At 43.9% G+C, this 15,765-nt stretch overlaps 1 protein-coding gene across 2 annotated transcripts in view; it reads left to right on the top strand.

Moving 5' to 3' along the window:
* Positions 1 to 15,765, top strand: part of RNF213 (ring finger protein 213) — a 133,499-nt gene that overhangs the window by 46,398 nt on the left and 71,336 nt on the right. For both annotated transcript variants that reach the window (XM_055408398.2, XM_055408396.2), the window contains 7 exons: positions 3,485 to 3,768; positions 4,658 to 4,914; positions 6,176 to 6,373; positions 10,572 to 10,794; positions 11,297 to 11,352; positions 12,465 to 12,618; positions 15,481 to 15,651. In XM_055408398.2, the coding sequence (XP_055264373.2) occupies positions 3,485 to 3,768; positions 4,658 to 4,914; positions 6,176 to 6,373; positions 10,572 to 10,794; positions 11,297 to 11,352; positions 12,465 to 12,618; positions 15,481 to 15,651 (1,343 nt within the window). The remainder of the gene's footprint in view (positions 1 to 3,484; positions 3,769 to 4,657; positions 4,915 to 6,175; positions 6,374 to 10,571; positions 10,795 to 11,296; positions 11,353 to 12,464; positions 12,619 to 15,480; positions 15,652 to 15,765) is intronic.

Raw genomic sequence — 15,765 nt, 5'->3', positions numbered from 1 at the left:
CCTGTGCTATTACAATAAATCCTTGTTGCTTACCTATTTTGTATATAGGTATGTATCTCTTAACCCTATACTCCTAATTTATCCTCCCCTCACCTACTTTCCCGATTGGTAACCATGTTTGTTTACTTTGTGTGTGAATCTGTTTCTGTTTTGTAAATAAATTAATTTGTATTATTTTTTGATTCCACATATAAGTGATATCATATAATATTTGTCTTTTTCTGTCTGACTTCATATGATAATGTCTAGGCCCATCCAGTTGCTGCATATGGCAATATTTCATTCTTTTTTAATGACTAATAGTCCAGTGTGTATGTGTGTATATCATGTCTTCTCTGTCCATTCATCTGTTGATGGACACCTAGGTTGCTTTCATGCCAGGCTATTGTAAATAACATTGGGGTGCATGTATCTTTTTAAAATAGAGTTTTCATGGTTTGTGGGTATATGCCTAGGAGTAGGATTGCTGGATTATATGGTAGCTCTATTTTTAGTTTTTTGAGGAACCTCCATACTGTTTTCCATAGTGGCTGCACCAGTTTACATTCCCACCAACAGGGTAGGAGGGTTCCCTTTTCTTTACACCCTCTCCAGCATTTATCTGTTGACTTTTTGATAATGACCACTCTGACCAGTGTGAGGTGATACTTCATTGCAGTTTTGATTTGCATTCTTCTAACAGGGAGGCCTGGCGTGCTGTGATTCTTGGGGTCGCGGAGAGTTGGACACGACTGAGCGACCGAACTGAACTGAACTGAACTGAGTAATTAGTGATGTTGAGCATCTTTTCATATGCCTGTTGATTCTCTGTATGTCTTATTTGAATTAGTGTCTATTAGGTTTTCTGCCCATTTTTTGATTGGGTTGTTTGTTTTTTGATTGAGTTGTATGAACTGTTCATTAAACAGATTTTTAAGTTGGAGTGTTAACTCAGAATTGCCAAGCAACTTTATTTTTTAGATGCTTTGTTGATCATGATATTGTACTAAATAGAATTTTTCTTTTTTTTTTTTTTACTCTGGGTCTTCAGTGCTGCCTAGACTTTGTCTAGTTGTAGCTAGCAGGGGCTCTTTCTAGTTGCTATGCTCGGGCTTCTCATTTCAGGGACTTCTCTCATTGCAGAGGATGGGCTTTAGGGTTCATGAGCTTCAGTGGTTTTGGTGCATGGGTTTAGTTGCTCCATGGCATGTGGAATCTTCCCGTAACAGTGATTGAATATGTGTCCTCTGTATAGGTACGTGGATTCTTTGCCACTGGACCAGCAGGGAAGTCCGAGTTTTTCAGTAATTACATTTTGCAAGCTTTTTAAAAAAATACTGGTGTTAGAAATTTTCCTTCCTTGTTGCAGAAGTCCACGGGTACTTTAGTTACTTCTTGGTGTGGACTGTCCTATTTAGATGTTCTGTTGGTAGACTGACCTTAGAGCTCCCTGGAAGATGGCACCTGGGTTGGTTGGGTTAAATCAGGCATTTTAAGCAGGAAGGAGGTGAGTCATAATAACCAATGGAAGGGCTGGTTGGAAGGCCAAGGAGGGCCTTCACTGGCTTCTGAGGGTCTGGAGGTCACTTCTTGGACCCAGGTGGGGAAGTGCCCCAGCCCCTAACATCATCCATGATTTGTGAGGAGTGTCTGGAAGGCACTGGAATTTTGTTGATTGAGGAAAATTTTGTAATTTGCTCCATTTGGTGTGATGGTGGTTTATCTGTGTTAAATACATGTAGTTTTCATTGATCCCAGTAAACAGAGAGATGTCTTCCCTCCCCCCTTCCTCCTTCTAAGCCTCCTGTGAGCACTCTCATTGGTAGAAGCCACCGTTGCAAGGCAGGCAGGCAGAATGGAGATTCTGGGCTCCGCCCCGTGGCGCAGGGAGACCGGAGGGCAGATGTATGTGCTGGTGGCAGAAACAGCCATCGCTGGCACTCTCTCCGTTCCAGTGTCTTTTGCCTTGTGCTGGGTTTTGCCTGAAACTGACTCTGCCATCTCTGTGTTCCTCACCCACGCTCTCAGCCTCTTTGCTTTTGTCCCAACTCCTCAGTTTTCTCTCAGATTCAGCTGTTACAGCCACATCCCTGTTTTGCTGGACTTTAGTTGGTCTGTTTGGTTTTTTTTTCGCAGCGGGGCGGAGGAGGTTTGGGAGCAGGGGGCTTTACTGTGCAACTTGGGGGAATCTTAGTTCCCAGACCAAGGATTGAACCTATGCCCTCTGAAGTGGAAGTGTGGACTCCTAACCACTGGACCACCAGGGAATTCCCAGTCTGATCATCTTTAATGGATGAATTTAGCCCATTGGCATGAACTGTGACTGTCAATGGAAGACTCACTTTTGACAAATTATCTTATCTTTCTGTCTACCTTGTTTTCCTTGTTCTTTTTTGTGCTTTTACCAGCTTTTGGATTTTTTCTCTTTTCTCTAGGAGGTTGGAACTTAAATATTTTATTTTTAATCTTCTAGTAGATTCTTTGAGACCAAGACCATTAATGTCCCTCCCTGCCCCACTGTCCTGGGGTCGAGGGTGTCCCATGCCCAGGACTCTGACTGGAGCTTCCTCCACCTCCATGGCACTAGCCGTCCCAGGCCAGCAGCTTTCACTCACCTTTTCTCTGGAAGAATGTTTGGAGCAGGGAAAGCTTCCACAGGAGCTGATGCTTGAGGTCAGATCCAAATAGTGATTCTGAGTTATTGTTGGACAGGGCTGGGATGGGGCAGGGATGTGTGAGCAGGGCCTTCCAGCAAAGACAACAGGCTGGGCAACAAGGGGCAGGAGGCCTGTTCAGAGGCTTGACTTTCTGATTTTCATGGCTATTTTTATGCACTTATGTTGCCTCTGGTGTCTCACTGACCTCTTTGCCTTCTAATTATTTGGCAATTGATTTTCCTGGGTTTTCTAGGTCTACACTCACATCATTTCAGATGGTTATAAGAGCAACCATGAGTTCAACCCTTGCCCCATGTTGAGTGCTGTTTTGTCTGTTGTGTGACCTATACCATCCTTCATGAAGTGGTTACCACTATTCCCAGGACAGAGGAAATGAGCCCTTGTACCAAGCAACATACCAAAATGGTGCATGATTCCTAGTGAGTGATGCAGTTTCAGTATGAAATTTTTTACCTTCTTGTGGTAATTTTCTAAGGAACTCACGTACCAAGTATGCTGAGCCATCTAGTTCAACAAAGGCATGTTTCAAGTACTTTCAGGGTAGTTGCGGGGTGTCTAAGTTACTTGTCCTAAACATCTGTGCTACCTCTGGGGTCAGGTCGCACGTTGCTCATCTGCGGCTGGGTACCGGGATGGAGTGAGTGCTGGCTGCCTTCTGTTTACCACATTCTGTAATTTTCCTGTCTTTCTTCTCTCCTTTGGCTCCTTCATTCCCTTCTTTGATTCCTTCATCTTGTTTCTTCTGGTCAAGATCGGCCTTCCAGGATGGAGTGTTCAGGTCTAGTGGGTTTCGATGCCCCTAAGTATAATATTCTCTTTACTCTTAGACTGGCATCAGTACGATGATATAATTTGTATGAAGCCCCCTGGGACATTACAGAAATGGATGAATCATGTAACAGATGGTACGAGGAAAGAGTTGGTGAAAGGGAAGCAGATTGCAGCTTCTGTCATGCTGGACCACATCTTCAGCATCCTTGAGACCTGGAATGCCATCAATTTAAAGAACTTTTTCACCCAGTTCCAGCAGTTCTATTCTGTCATCCGTGTGCCCATGATCTATGAAGGAGAAGAGCAGCCATGGAGTGCTCTACAGTATGAAGAGAAGAAGGTACCAGGTCTCAGGGGTGTCAGCAACATCTCCCTTTTCTGTCTCCTGGGCGTTCACCTCACCATCTAGTGGCCAGATGACTCCAAGACTCAGTGAACAGGTGGATGGGGCAGGCTATTTCAGCCTCTTGTCTCCTAGCGCCACCTCTAGGGAATTCTTTGTCCTCCTCATTTTTTGACTCCTCCCACGTCCTCACCAGGGCTTCCCTGGCGGCTCAGATGGTAAAGAATCTGCCTGCAATGCAGGAGACGTGGGTTCAGTCCTAGGGTTGGGAAGATCCCCTGGAGAAGGGAATGACAACCCACTCCAGTTTTCTTGCCAGGAAAATCCCATGGACAGAGGAGCTTGGCAGGCTACAGTCCATGGGGTCACAAAGAGTAGGACACAACTGAGAGACTAACATTTGCAGTTTCAACTCCTCTAAACCCACCTCCATTACTGGTCCCACCCTTCCCCTCCACTACCTGGTCCCACCTCCTCACCTGCCCTTTCCCTCCATGACAAGAAAACTGGCATCCTCCTCCACATCATCTCCAGCTACTGTGTGGTGTGGTTTAAGCATTTTTGAGACAGACCTGGAGCCACGTCTGAGATGACTAGTGAACTCTTACAAGGCTCAGGACCCCCACCTGAGATCCTCTCCAGCATGCTGAGGCCTCTGGATGTACCACTGGTGGTACCTCCCAAAGGCCCAGGGAAAGGGATGCTCAGGGTTTAGTGGGGAGGCAGGTGGAGGGTGACTCCTCTCCAGAGATTTCCCTGCCCCTCATTCTTCAGGGCCCTACCCAGCTCACAGGAAACTAAGCTCAGTGACAGGCATGTCCTGACACCTCTGGTGGGTTCAATGCCATGGTGATGGTGATGTGTTTTCCTTTTCTCCTGGGGCCAGGTGAGGAAGCACCTATGGGAGTGTTTGACAAAGAAAATGGCACCATTTCTGGAAAACGGTGGAGACCCTCTGCCTGAAGGCTGCCCAGTGAAGAGTAAATTGGGAATGGGCATGATTGTCCTTTCGTTAGTGGAAAAATTCAACTTCCTCTTACTGGAAAAAGACCTGGCTGCACTCTGTCACCTCCTTCACTCAGAAGCCAGATCACCAGATGCCTTTTGCAGGGACCTGAAACACATCTTTGAAACATCTCAGAGGTTGTGTGTGTGTGTGTGTGTGTGTGTGTGTAAAGATATCCTAGCTCTCTAATGGTTTTTATCTGATTATAAAAATAAGAGCTTGTCATAGAATGGGTGAAAACATACAAGAAAAAAATGACCCATAATTTTACCACTCACTATTATCATTTCAGTGTTTATTAGTCTAGCCTTTTCCTAGTCTATGTACTATTTTTCATTTTATTACATATTCTATTGAATACTTGCTTTTGAGAGGCTTTGAGGTGTATCATGGGCTTCCCATGTGGTGCGGTGGTAAAAAATCTGCCTGCTAATGCAGGAGACATGGGTTTGATCCCTGGGTCTGAAAGATCCCTTGGAAGGCATGGCAGCCCACTCCAGTTTTCTTGCAGTTTATGTGGTAGCAAAGAGTTGAACACAAATGAAGCGCCTGAGCAGGCACACACGCAAGGTGTATCATGTCTTAGCCCCGTGGGCCTGTGTTTGGGGGGATGGGTCATAGTAAGACAATGAAGCTGGACTCAAAGATGTTTGTGGAAGTACCGTGGATGTCCTCACCGTGGCCTCAGCCACTGTCGTTCCCAGTTTAGGAGCCACTGCTGTGCCTATTGCACAGGGCTGGGAGCACTGGGAGTGTGGAGGCTGCGGCCTGTCCTGAAGGCACTTATATTTCACTGGGTGGAATTGAATTTGAATTGAACTCAAGAATAATCTTGGGTAGCCTTCTCTGAGCAGCCAGTCTTAATGGACACTTGTCTCCTGGTTTTACAAATTTTAAACATCCAGTTAAATCCTGTCCAGGACTTAATAAAATTTTGAAAGAGAAAAGAAATGCTGGCAAAGGTACATGTGTTTGTAAGGAACATGGCATGTATTATTTATAGGCTCCCCACTTACAAGTAGAAAGTTGCTTCGTATTTAGATTTACTGTTGGCAGACGACCTGTGTTTAAGCCTCAGCTCTGACACCAGGGACCTTTTGTAGATCACAAGCCTCTCTGAGCCTCTGTCTCTCCCACCGAAATGGAGAGTGCCCTGGAAGAGAGTGTCTCTCCCACTGCCCTTGGGAGTTTTCTCTGGGGCTGCAAGAGGGCCTGTTCAGTGCCTGACACTTTTGTTGGGTGTCCAGTGGGCCCTGAGGTTTCTCCCTGGTCAGATACCCAGAGTGCTTTCCTGCTCTGTACGAGGAGCTGTCCCTTCCTAATGGATGTCAGACCCCCAGGTGGGCCTCACATTGGCCATCCTGGCTGGACTCACGTCCATCTCTGTTCCCTTTCTAGCTGGCGAGCGTCCTTGGTAAACCTGTGCCAAATGTGCATGGACAAAAAGGTTGACTTTTGGGTTTGTGTCCTGCCTGTGCTGCACCACTGCATGGACCTGTCCCCGCCAGCCCAGGGCTCAGTCATGCAGCCTGAGGACACCTGGGCAGCCCTTGAAGGCATCTCCTTCTCAGAGTTTCGGGAAACAAGACCAGATCAGTAAGTTTTGGACCTGCACGTGTGTATGTAAATTTTAGAATAATAACTGTGCTTCTGAGATCTCCAGTGGACTTCCAGTGTCCACTTACCTCTCCTTCTAGTGATGGAAGTAATATATTGCTTCCTTTATAATTACTTCTTTAAAAAGTTTTAAACATGCAAGAAATGGAAAACTACAAAAATGGCCTGCAACCACAGAGATAATCATACACTTCGGCCTGTGTATTTGCAGGGTTGTGTCCAAATGTGGATATGTGGGTGCTTTATATATTTAAAAATAAACGACATAAGATATATTATTTATTTTTCTTACAGTTTTCTTGAGATATAAGTGAGGCGCAGCACTGTTTAAGAAGTATAGCATAATGATTTGACTTACAGCATGAAATGATGACCAATGATAAGTTTAGTGAACGTCTATCGTCCATAGGTGCAAAATTAAAGCAACAGAAAAAAATGTTTCCTTTTTGATGCGAACTCTTTGGATTTACTCTCCTAACAACTTTTATGTATAATCCACTGTACTGTTAATTATATTTATCATGTTATATATTACGTCACTAGCGCTTATTTATGTCTGGAAATTTGTGCCTTTTGTCTGGTTTCGTCCAATTGTCCCCCTCTCCCTACTTCTATAACAGATCTTTTATCCTGTTTTATTCTGTTTTCCAACTTTCCTTTTTCTCTTAACAGCGTATTGTATCAGTTGTATGAATGATTTTATTTTTGCCAGTAAATACACACCTATTGTAATGACTGCTTAGTGTTGCAAATTTTATTTCGCTAGTTCTCTGTTCCTGGACACTTGGATTGTTTCTGCGCATTCGCTTTGTAAGCATGTTTTGATTCATTTCTTTGTAATTTTCCGTGTCCAATTATTTCCTCAAGATAAATTCCCGAAAGTGGAATTGAAAAAGATTAGTGACTTTTCACTCTGTAGGTAAGCAGTGAGGTACCATTTTGAGGTAAGCAAAGACTTTTTAGAGAAGACACAGAAAGCACGGTCTGTAAAAGGAAAATGGTAAATCAAATTTAAGTATAAAAACTAAATAAAAAATACAAATTCAGTCAAAAATTAATATTAGCAGTTATTGCAAAGCACAGATAACATCCCCCATTTACTTTGTCTTTTGTCAAACTATATTCCAAGTCTCATCTGCTTTCCCCAATCCAATAGGATCTAGCCTGTAGGATTTTAGGGATTGAAATAGTGAGCAAGCTAAATTAAATTATTGCTTCCTCACAATTTTAAGTGAAATTAAAGCCAAATTAAAATTATTTATAAAATTACATATACTTTCCATGACTTTCAAGGGTCATTTATCTTGGAGATCAACTGTCTAGAAGAAATTTAGCTGGAGAATAACAAACATTAGCATTGGCCTTAAATATTGTATCTTTCAGGCAAAAGTGGCCTTTAGTATGTTGTGAAGCTTTATGCACGTGTTTCTCGTAACCTCTGTCAGTTCTGTGGCACTCTGCTGTACAGTATTTTCTTTCACATTGTCATATTTTTGGGTGTCCAGTACAGTGTTACAGAACAGAATAATTTAAAGACCTTCCCTGAACTGGGTTCATGTAGAATTCAGGGCATCATGCATCAACATGCTTAGTTCTTAAATTGTTACACCGTATGGAGCTCGGCGGAGTTGCCTCTGACAAAAGGACACGGACAGCCTTCTTGGAGGCTTTATTTTCCAGGCGCTATTATATAGTTTTACAAGGAAGTAAGGCTTCTAATGGGCTTCCCTGGTGGCTCAGAGGTAAAGCGTCTGCCTCCAATGCATGAGACCTGGGTTCGATCCCTGGGTTGGGAAGATCCCCTGGAGAAGGAAACGGTAACCCACTCCAGTATTCTTGCCTGGAGAATCCCATGGACGGAGAAGCCTGATAGGCTACAGTTCACGGGGTCGCAAAGAGTTGGACACGACTGAGCGACAGAAGGGATCAGAACGGAAGGCTTCTAAAGCTATAACAATGACAAAAATCCGGACACCTGCGGAATGTTGATAACATCAGGTTTACATAGTTTTTCTAGACATACTGGCTCCACTTCTAAGCGTAATCAGTTTCCTAAGCCCCCAAGCTAGCTATTAATCATGGTTACCAGCACAGCTTTCAATTAGCTCAAGCACTACATGTGCAGGGAGTGTTTCTGAGGCTAAATGAAAAGAGCAAAGAAAGTGTTCCTTAGGCTCGGGAGTGTTTCTTAGGCTGCATGCCAAGAATTGTTAAGGGCTGAGTGAGACAGCTTCAAAGGACAAGATGCTTATGAGAACGTTGGAGACGTCCAAGCGAGGCTGGCTCTTCACCGTTGCCTCTGTGAGGACCTTCTCCTCTGGCAACCTCTTCCTCAGTTTCTCGACACACCGACAATGGAAAACGGCATCAAAAGTTAAACCAGCTCTTGCCATATGATCCAGCAATCCTACTTGTGGGTATATTTCCCAAGGAAATGAAATAAGTATCTCAAAGAGATATCTGCACCCCTACGTTCATTGCGGCATCGTTCACAATAGCCAAGATGTGGAAACAACCTAAGCATCCGTCAGTCAATGAATGGATAAAGAAGAACTGGTGTGTATGTGTGTATGCATATATATGATGTATATATACACACCGTATATATGTATACATGACGAAATATTACTCAGTCAGGAAAGCAAGGGAATCCTGCCACTTGCAAAGCATGGATAGACCTTGAGGGCATTATGCTAAGTGGGATAAGGCAGATAAAGGCAAATACTATGGATATGATATCACATATGTGAAATCTGAAAAAGTGAAACTCACAAGATGGTGATTACCAGGGCTGGGAGGTGGGGAAAAGTGATGATGTTTGTCAAAGAGTACAAACTTCAGTATTCTGAGGACAAATTAATTCTAGAGAGCTAATTTCCCGTGGTCATGTATGGATGTGAGAGTTGGACTGTGAAGAAAGCTGATCGCCGAAGAATTGATGCTTTTGAACTGTGGTGTTGGAGAAGACTCTTGAGAGTCCCTTGTACTGCAAGGAGATCCAACCAGTCCATTCTGGAGGAGATCGATCCTGGGTGTTCATTGGAAAGACTGATGCTAAAGCTGAAACTGCAATACTTTGGCCACCTCATGCGACGAGTTGACTCACTGGAAAAGACTCTGATGCTGGGAAAGGTTGGGGGCGGGAGGAGAAGGGGACGGCCGAGAATGAGATGGCTGGATGGCATCACCAACTCTGTGGACATGAGTTTGAGTGAACTCCGGGAGATGGTGATGGACAGGGAGGGCTGGCGTGCTGTGATTCATGGGGTCATGGAAAGTCGGACACGACTGAGCAACTGAACTGAACTGAACTGAATGTACCACATGGTGACGCTAGTTGATACTATATTGTTTACTTAAAAGTTGCTCAGAGATTAGATCTTAAAGATTCTCATCACAGAAAAGAAATGGTAACTACATGATACAATGGATGCGGGTATCAAGTATTGTTACTGTGGTAATCATTTTGCGGTATGTAAGCGTATCAAATCAACCCTAAACTTACAGTATTATATGCCATATTTCAATAAAGCTGGAAAATACTTAATTCTTTTTTTTTTAACTTTTAATTTTGTATTGGGGTACAGCAGATTAACAGTGTGGGGATGGTTTCAGGTGAACAGTGAAGGGACTCAGCCATACACATACATGTATTGAAAATACTTAATTCTTGGTGAATTTTTTTTATTATTGTGGTAAAATATACATAACCTACAATTTACCATTTTAATCATTTTAAGTGGTGTTAAGTACACTCACTCTTTTGTGCAACCAGCACCTCCATTCATCTCCAAAACCTTCCATCTTATAAAACTGAAACTGTGTTCTCAATAATCAGTAGACGATTCTCCCACCACCACCAGTCCCTGGTCCCCACTACTCTGCCGTCTGTCTCTATGAATCTGACTTCTCTAGGGACCTCACATAAGTGGAATCAAATTATTTGTTCATTTGTGAGTGGCTGATTTCACTGAGCATCATGTCCTGAGAGTTCATCCATGTTGCTGAATTCTTAATATATTATTGTTTACTTCTTATTTGATTGAGTTGTTGGCATTTTAATTGTTTTTGAAATTATAACTTTCTAGATCCCTTCTAACATAATTTTAATTAACTTTGTCTCTTTTACTGATCTCACTGCTGCCCTTTTTTTTTTGTTCCAATTTTCCCTTATAAGGAAACAATTACTCCAGCTAATGGAAAAAAACAGATATTTGCTGAATGTAGATAAGTATCTATTCCGATCCTGGTTCAGTTTGCTTCCTCTGAGTAACTTGGCTCCTTACATGGAACACCTCATCGAGTACCTGAGTCAGTGTCCCCCGCGTGTCCTGGACTGTCTTCTAGGGACTTGGTACCGTCTGGAAGGACTTCAGGAAATCTCTCAAAGAAACCTCGAGGTTTGTTGTCTGGAATCGGCTCTTGAGACCTTGCTTTACAAAAGCAGGTAAAAACTAATCGGTCAGAGTTTGTGATTCTCCTTTTCTGAAAACCTGACCTGGTAAAGCACTTAGATATAAGAGAACTGGGAAGGGTCAGTATTTCTTAGGGTAAGGGGTTAATTTACTTGAGTTTATTCTGTTTCAATAAACAGAATTCAGTAAAACAACAGCCTTCAGATACGTGAGACTGTGCAAGTCAGGGTTAGAAGTTATCCTGCGTGCTGGCCCACGTCCTAATTGCAATTGTCCTTTCCCATTTTGGGGAGGAGAAAATGGTTTAATTTTAAATCCTAAGTTTTAACAACAGGTATAAGATTAGTACTTGAGACCCTTAAAGCTTGTTTATAGAAAGAAAATTATTATGCCTTATTATGTTAGATTTTTTTTTTTGGTTCTGTTTTAGCAAAGATAGTGGCATCGTGGTTAAATCTTCCCTTTTTTCTTTTCTTCCCCACCTTAGAGTATTGAGAATACTTTTAAAATGCTGTTGTACCTTCTGGATATTTATGAGGAAAAGTAAGTAGAAAAATAAAAGGCAATCTCTCTCTTGTACAAGATTATCCCTTATGATTGGGTTTATGCCATATTTGCTTTCGTTAATGTAAAGCCATAAATTAATATATATTCCACGTCTTTTTTCAAGGTGTTGATGTAGTCATCCTACTTTTTTAAAAAGGGAAAAGCATAGAAATCAGGTGCTAACATTTCAGTTTATTTTCATCTGATTTTTTTCCTGTGCATTTTTGTCATTTATTTTTAAGTGATTATCATCATATTACATATTCATGCTTGTGTCCTGCATCTTATCAGCATTTAGTCTTCAGATTTTTTTTGCAAGTCAAAGAAGCTGAAAATAAATACAAAGGTAGTTTTCCGTAATGATCTGAAATCATCTGCTCCTGCAAATATGTGTGAGCTCTGACACCCTGGAAGCACAGTGTACAAAATGAACAAATGTGGGAGGGAAGGTAATTTTTTAGATTCTCGGAGCACCGCCAGGATCGCCTCACCTGAATTCTTAGAGTGCTCAGGATGGAGGTGGGAGTGTCAGATCTTCATTAACGCCAAGCACCTGGGACTTCATGGACCCCATCTAATTCTGTGTCTTACAGAATCGCCCCAGTAATTCCTGTCTCTTGCCACCTTCTAAACCCTCCTCTGATCAGCTCCCTACCTCTCAGCTCTGGTCATGTATCAGCCAATAAGCAGGTCCACTCAGAGCTGAAAGAAATTTCATGCACAGGACATATGCTTCTAGCATTTCTTTCCTTTTTTCCCTCCCTGTAGCTTACTGGTTCTTTTTTTAAAAAATTGTATGGTATTTGAATCTTTGGTAATATCCATTCTTAATATTTTCCAACAAAGGAATACACTTGGAAATAGTTTAACTTGCTTTTGTTAAAATAGTTCAGACCATGGAGGCAAACCAAAAAGACTTTTTTCCCTTTTTATCTTAGTTACAAGTTCAAAATTAATGGAAATGTTCTGGATGTTATCCTATATGGGATCAAGTACATGCCTTCCTTGTAGGTGTTTTAAAGGGAAGGAACTTGTCATGAATAATGGGTACTGTTTTCTAATTCCTCCTAAATTACTTCATTCATTTCTCTCAACTCTTTGTGGGTTAGGATTCTTGAGGAGCCCTTGATACAGTCCTACTTGACTGTGTGCCTGAAACTTCACGAAACTACCTGCAGAATATCAAAAGCCCACACGTTTTATGAGATGCCTGCCTTATCTGCTGAGATTGTTTGCAGAATTATTATACTTAAACCTGTAGTGGTAAGTGGAACATGTACACATAATGCCATACCCAGCAGAGCTATGGAACCTGAGGCATCCTCTATTGAAAAAGGAGATAGGCTGATTCTAGGATTTCTGGAATGACAGAGCGGCTGGTCCTGCCATCACGTGTGTCAGTACATACCTGATGCCGGGTTTTGTTCTGCTCATGAAGCTATTTTGGTGAACCAGGGTCTGCAGGCTTGCCCTCCAGGGCTTACGTTAGAGGGAAGAACGGAGGAAGGAGGCAGTACAGGAGTTCAAGTGTCGAGTATTAGCTGTGCCTGGGTACATTCAAGAGCCCAGCAAGTGGCCAGGACTTCAAGCAAGAATCTCCTCACCCAAATGCATGTTCATGCCTCATGTTTCCCACCTGAGCCTTTTTCCTGTTCACTGAAACTCAAATACAGTAGCAAGGTCCACACACCTCAGTGCACACCTCAGAGCCTTTCCACACAAGCACCACCTCCCGCATCAAGCTGTAGGAACAGTCCAGAGTTCTGCCCCCTCCCTCCACACCTCCCAGTGGTAAGCACTCTCCTGATTGCTACCACCACAAGCTAGTTTTCCCTGTCATGGAACTCTGTCCTTTTTGTGTCTGGCTTTCATTGCTCAGCACGCCTCTGCGATCCATCTGTGATATTGCATGTGTCCACAGCCCATTTTTTTGCATTGTTGTGTGGTCTTCACCCGGCTGAGTTTGAGCTTCCGCATGAAGGTGATAGATGATCTCCTATTTAGACTGACCATTTGACAGGTCAAAACTGTGACGTTAGTGATATAATTAAGTGTGTATTTTATCTTTGTTCCTTTTAGCTTTTGTTTTTTTAAAAAAATACCAAGGGAACATTTAAAAATAAACATTGGTAGGATGATTGCTTTTTCCTGAAGTGGATATTGTTTAAACCATCCTAGGCAGGTGCCAACTTCTAGATAAACTGTGTTCAAGAAATGTGAAATTTGTTAGTTACTTACGGTATATGTCCCTGCAGAAATAACTGTCTGGAATGTTGGTTGGGATCTCAGATTAGTGTAAGCACAGTCTGGTCCAAATTCTCTACCTGTGCCATAAAAACAAAAAGCTTTGCAAAACTGAAATTAAATAAAACCAAAGTATATGAAGAGGTTTTGAAACGCTTTTGGTTATATGCCAATATAAAGGGTTGATAGGATTGACAGGATATCAGGTGGAGAAAAACAAGAAGCAAAGGTGAAAGTTCTAGAGAAGATTTTTAGTCTTGGGTTGTTCATTTACAGCCCATCATCTGCTGGTTGCAGGGCACACCCAGATGGAGAAGAGAGGTGCTTGGCAGCAGGGATGCATAGGAGGGGGTACTCCAGTGAGCACATAGTTGCAGCACAGTGGGGTAATACTGAACTGGAAGGTCCGTAAGGTGCCCCGGGAGCATGGGGCCTTTGGAGGGGCTGGCGTCCCCACAGAATACGGGAGCGGTGTGTGCGGACAGGGAGGAGAGGACCCTGCTGCTCTGCAGGTCGGCTGCGTGGCTGCAGACGGAGCTTAGGTCTAGGCCAGGCCAGATTGCAGGTGGCACGCACACCCTGCGAAAGTTTCTGGATCATTCAAGAAGTTGCTGGCCCGTTTGGTGACTTTCAGTTTGGGCCAGCATGTCCCATTTTCAGCTGAGAGCTGTTGCTGGCCCATACCACCCATATCCTGTGTGCTATTCTCCCAGCATAGCTGTACCCCTGCCCATACATAACCCAGCCTACCCCTCACACTCTGCGCGGAGCTCCCTGAATCTTTCAGGGGAGAACCTGCCCCCCCACCCACAACCAAGACTGGATGTAGCACCCTTTGTGTGTTAGTTGCTTAGTCGTGTCTGACTGTTTGCAACCCCATGGACTGTAGCCCGCTAGGCTACTCCGTCCATGAAATTCTCCAGGCAAGAATACTAGAATGGGTTGCCATTGCCTTCTCCAGGGGATCTTACTGACCCAGGGATCGAATCTGGGTTTTCAGCTTTGCAGGCAGATTCTTTACTATGCAAGCTATAGGGAAGTCCCCAGCACCCTTTATGTGCCTTTCCTATCTTGTTACTTGCCCTGTTTACTGATTGTGCTGGTCTCCCACTTAGCAATCAGCTCCTTGGGCAGTCGCCTCACTCTGATGTCTCTAGCCCTTGGGCCAACCATCTCTGGAAGGAGGGAGTGACACCAGCAGATCCACCTTGGTGGGCCTTGGCACTTACACAATCTGTGGGACTCGGTTGAAGCAAAAGAGAATACACATCAGAACTGGGAGAGGCCCCTTTCTAAGTGGGGCTGATGGCTGTATCCACTTTGTAGTAAAGATGCTTCTGATGAGAAAGGGAAGGAGAGCAGGAAAGAGGAATCCCCATCCCTAGAGCCCTTGACCCCCGGGAAAAGGGGCTTTTCAGGGGGTGGGAATGAATGGAGAACCTCAAGGAAAGAGCACCAGGGTAAGGATTTGGGTTTCCTCCTGGCCCTAGCATGTCACTCGGGGACAGGGTTTACACGAGCTTGGCTCTCTGAGCTGCTGAAAGCTCTGAGCCCATGGTACACCCTTCTCCCTTATCTGTCAGCCTTTCTCCGCTCAGAGACCAGGAGGTCTACTGGTTGGTGAGACAGTATCGCCTCTATTACAGTTACCTGGGGTCACCTGAGGGGGCATCCATGCCACCGCTTCTCCTACCTCGACCCCCATGCTGTCCACCCAGAGTGAACTTGAAACACCGGGGAAATGAAAGTGCTGTGAGTGTGCAGGCTCTGCCGTGTGCGTAGGTGGAGTCAGCCGTAGAGGCGGGTGGAGAAGTATCTGGATGATCCTTTGGGTCTGCTGTGTGGGGTCAATTCAACTCCATCTCTTTTTTGTGGTGACAGGATTCAGCAGGAGGTCCCAGAAATGAAACTGGAAAGAAGAATTCAGTAAAGACGATCTTCCAGGGGACCCTTGCTGCTACAAGATCTTGGCTTCAGGAAATTTTTAAAAAGAGCATGTTCCAGACTCGGTATTTTTCATCTGTCACCTTCACTTACAGTGAGGAGATTGAGGTAAGCCAGTCCAGTGCAGGGGACACAGGGGTCTCCTCTGCAGAATGGACAGCTGCTCCCCTAACAGGACTGAGAGCATGGGCTCCCTGGTGGGTGGACTGTGGTCCCCACACC

The sequence above is a fragment of the Moschus berezovskii genome, chromosome 20, assembly GCF_049115385.1.
Source record: "Moschus berezovskii isolate FMDL1 chromosome 20, NW_MosBer_1.0, whole genome shotgun sequence".
NCBI classification, from domain to species: Eukaryota; Metazoa; Chordata; class Mammalia; order Artiodactyla; family Moschidae; genus Moschus; species Moschus berezovskii.
The sequence above is the reverse complement of the archived record's forward strand: the minus strand, read 5'-3'. Positions and strand labels throughout refer to the sequence as shown.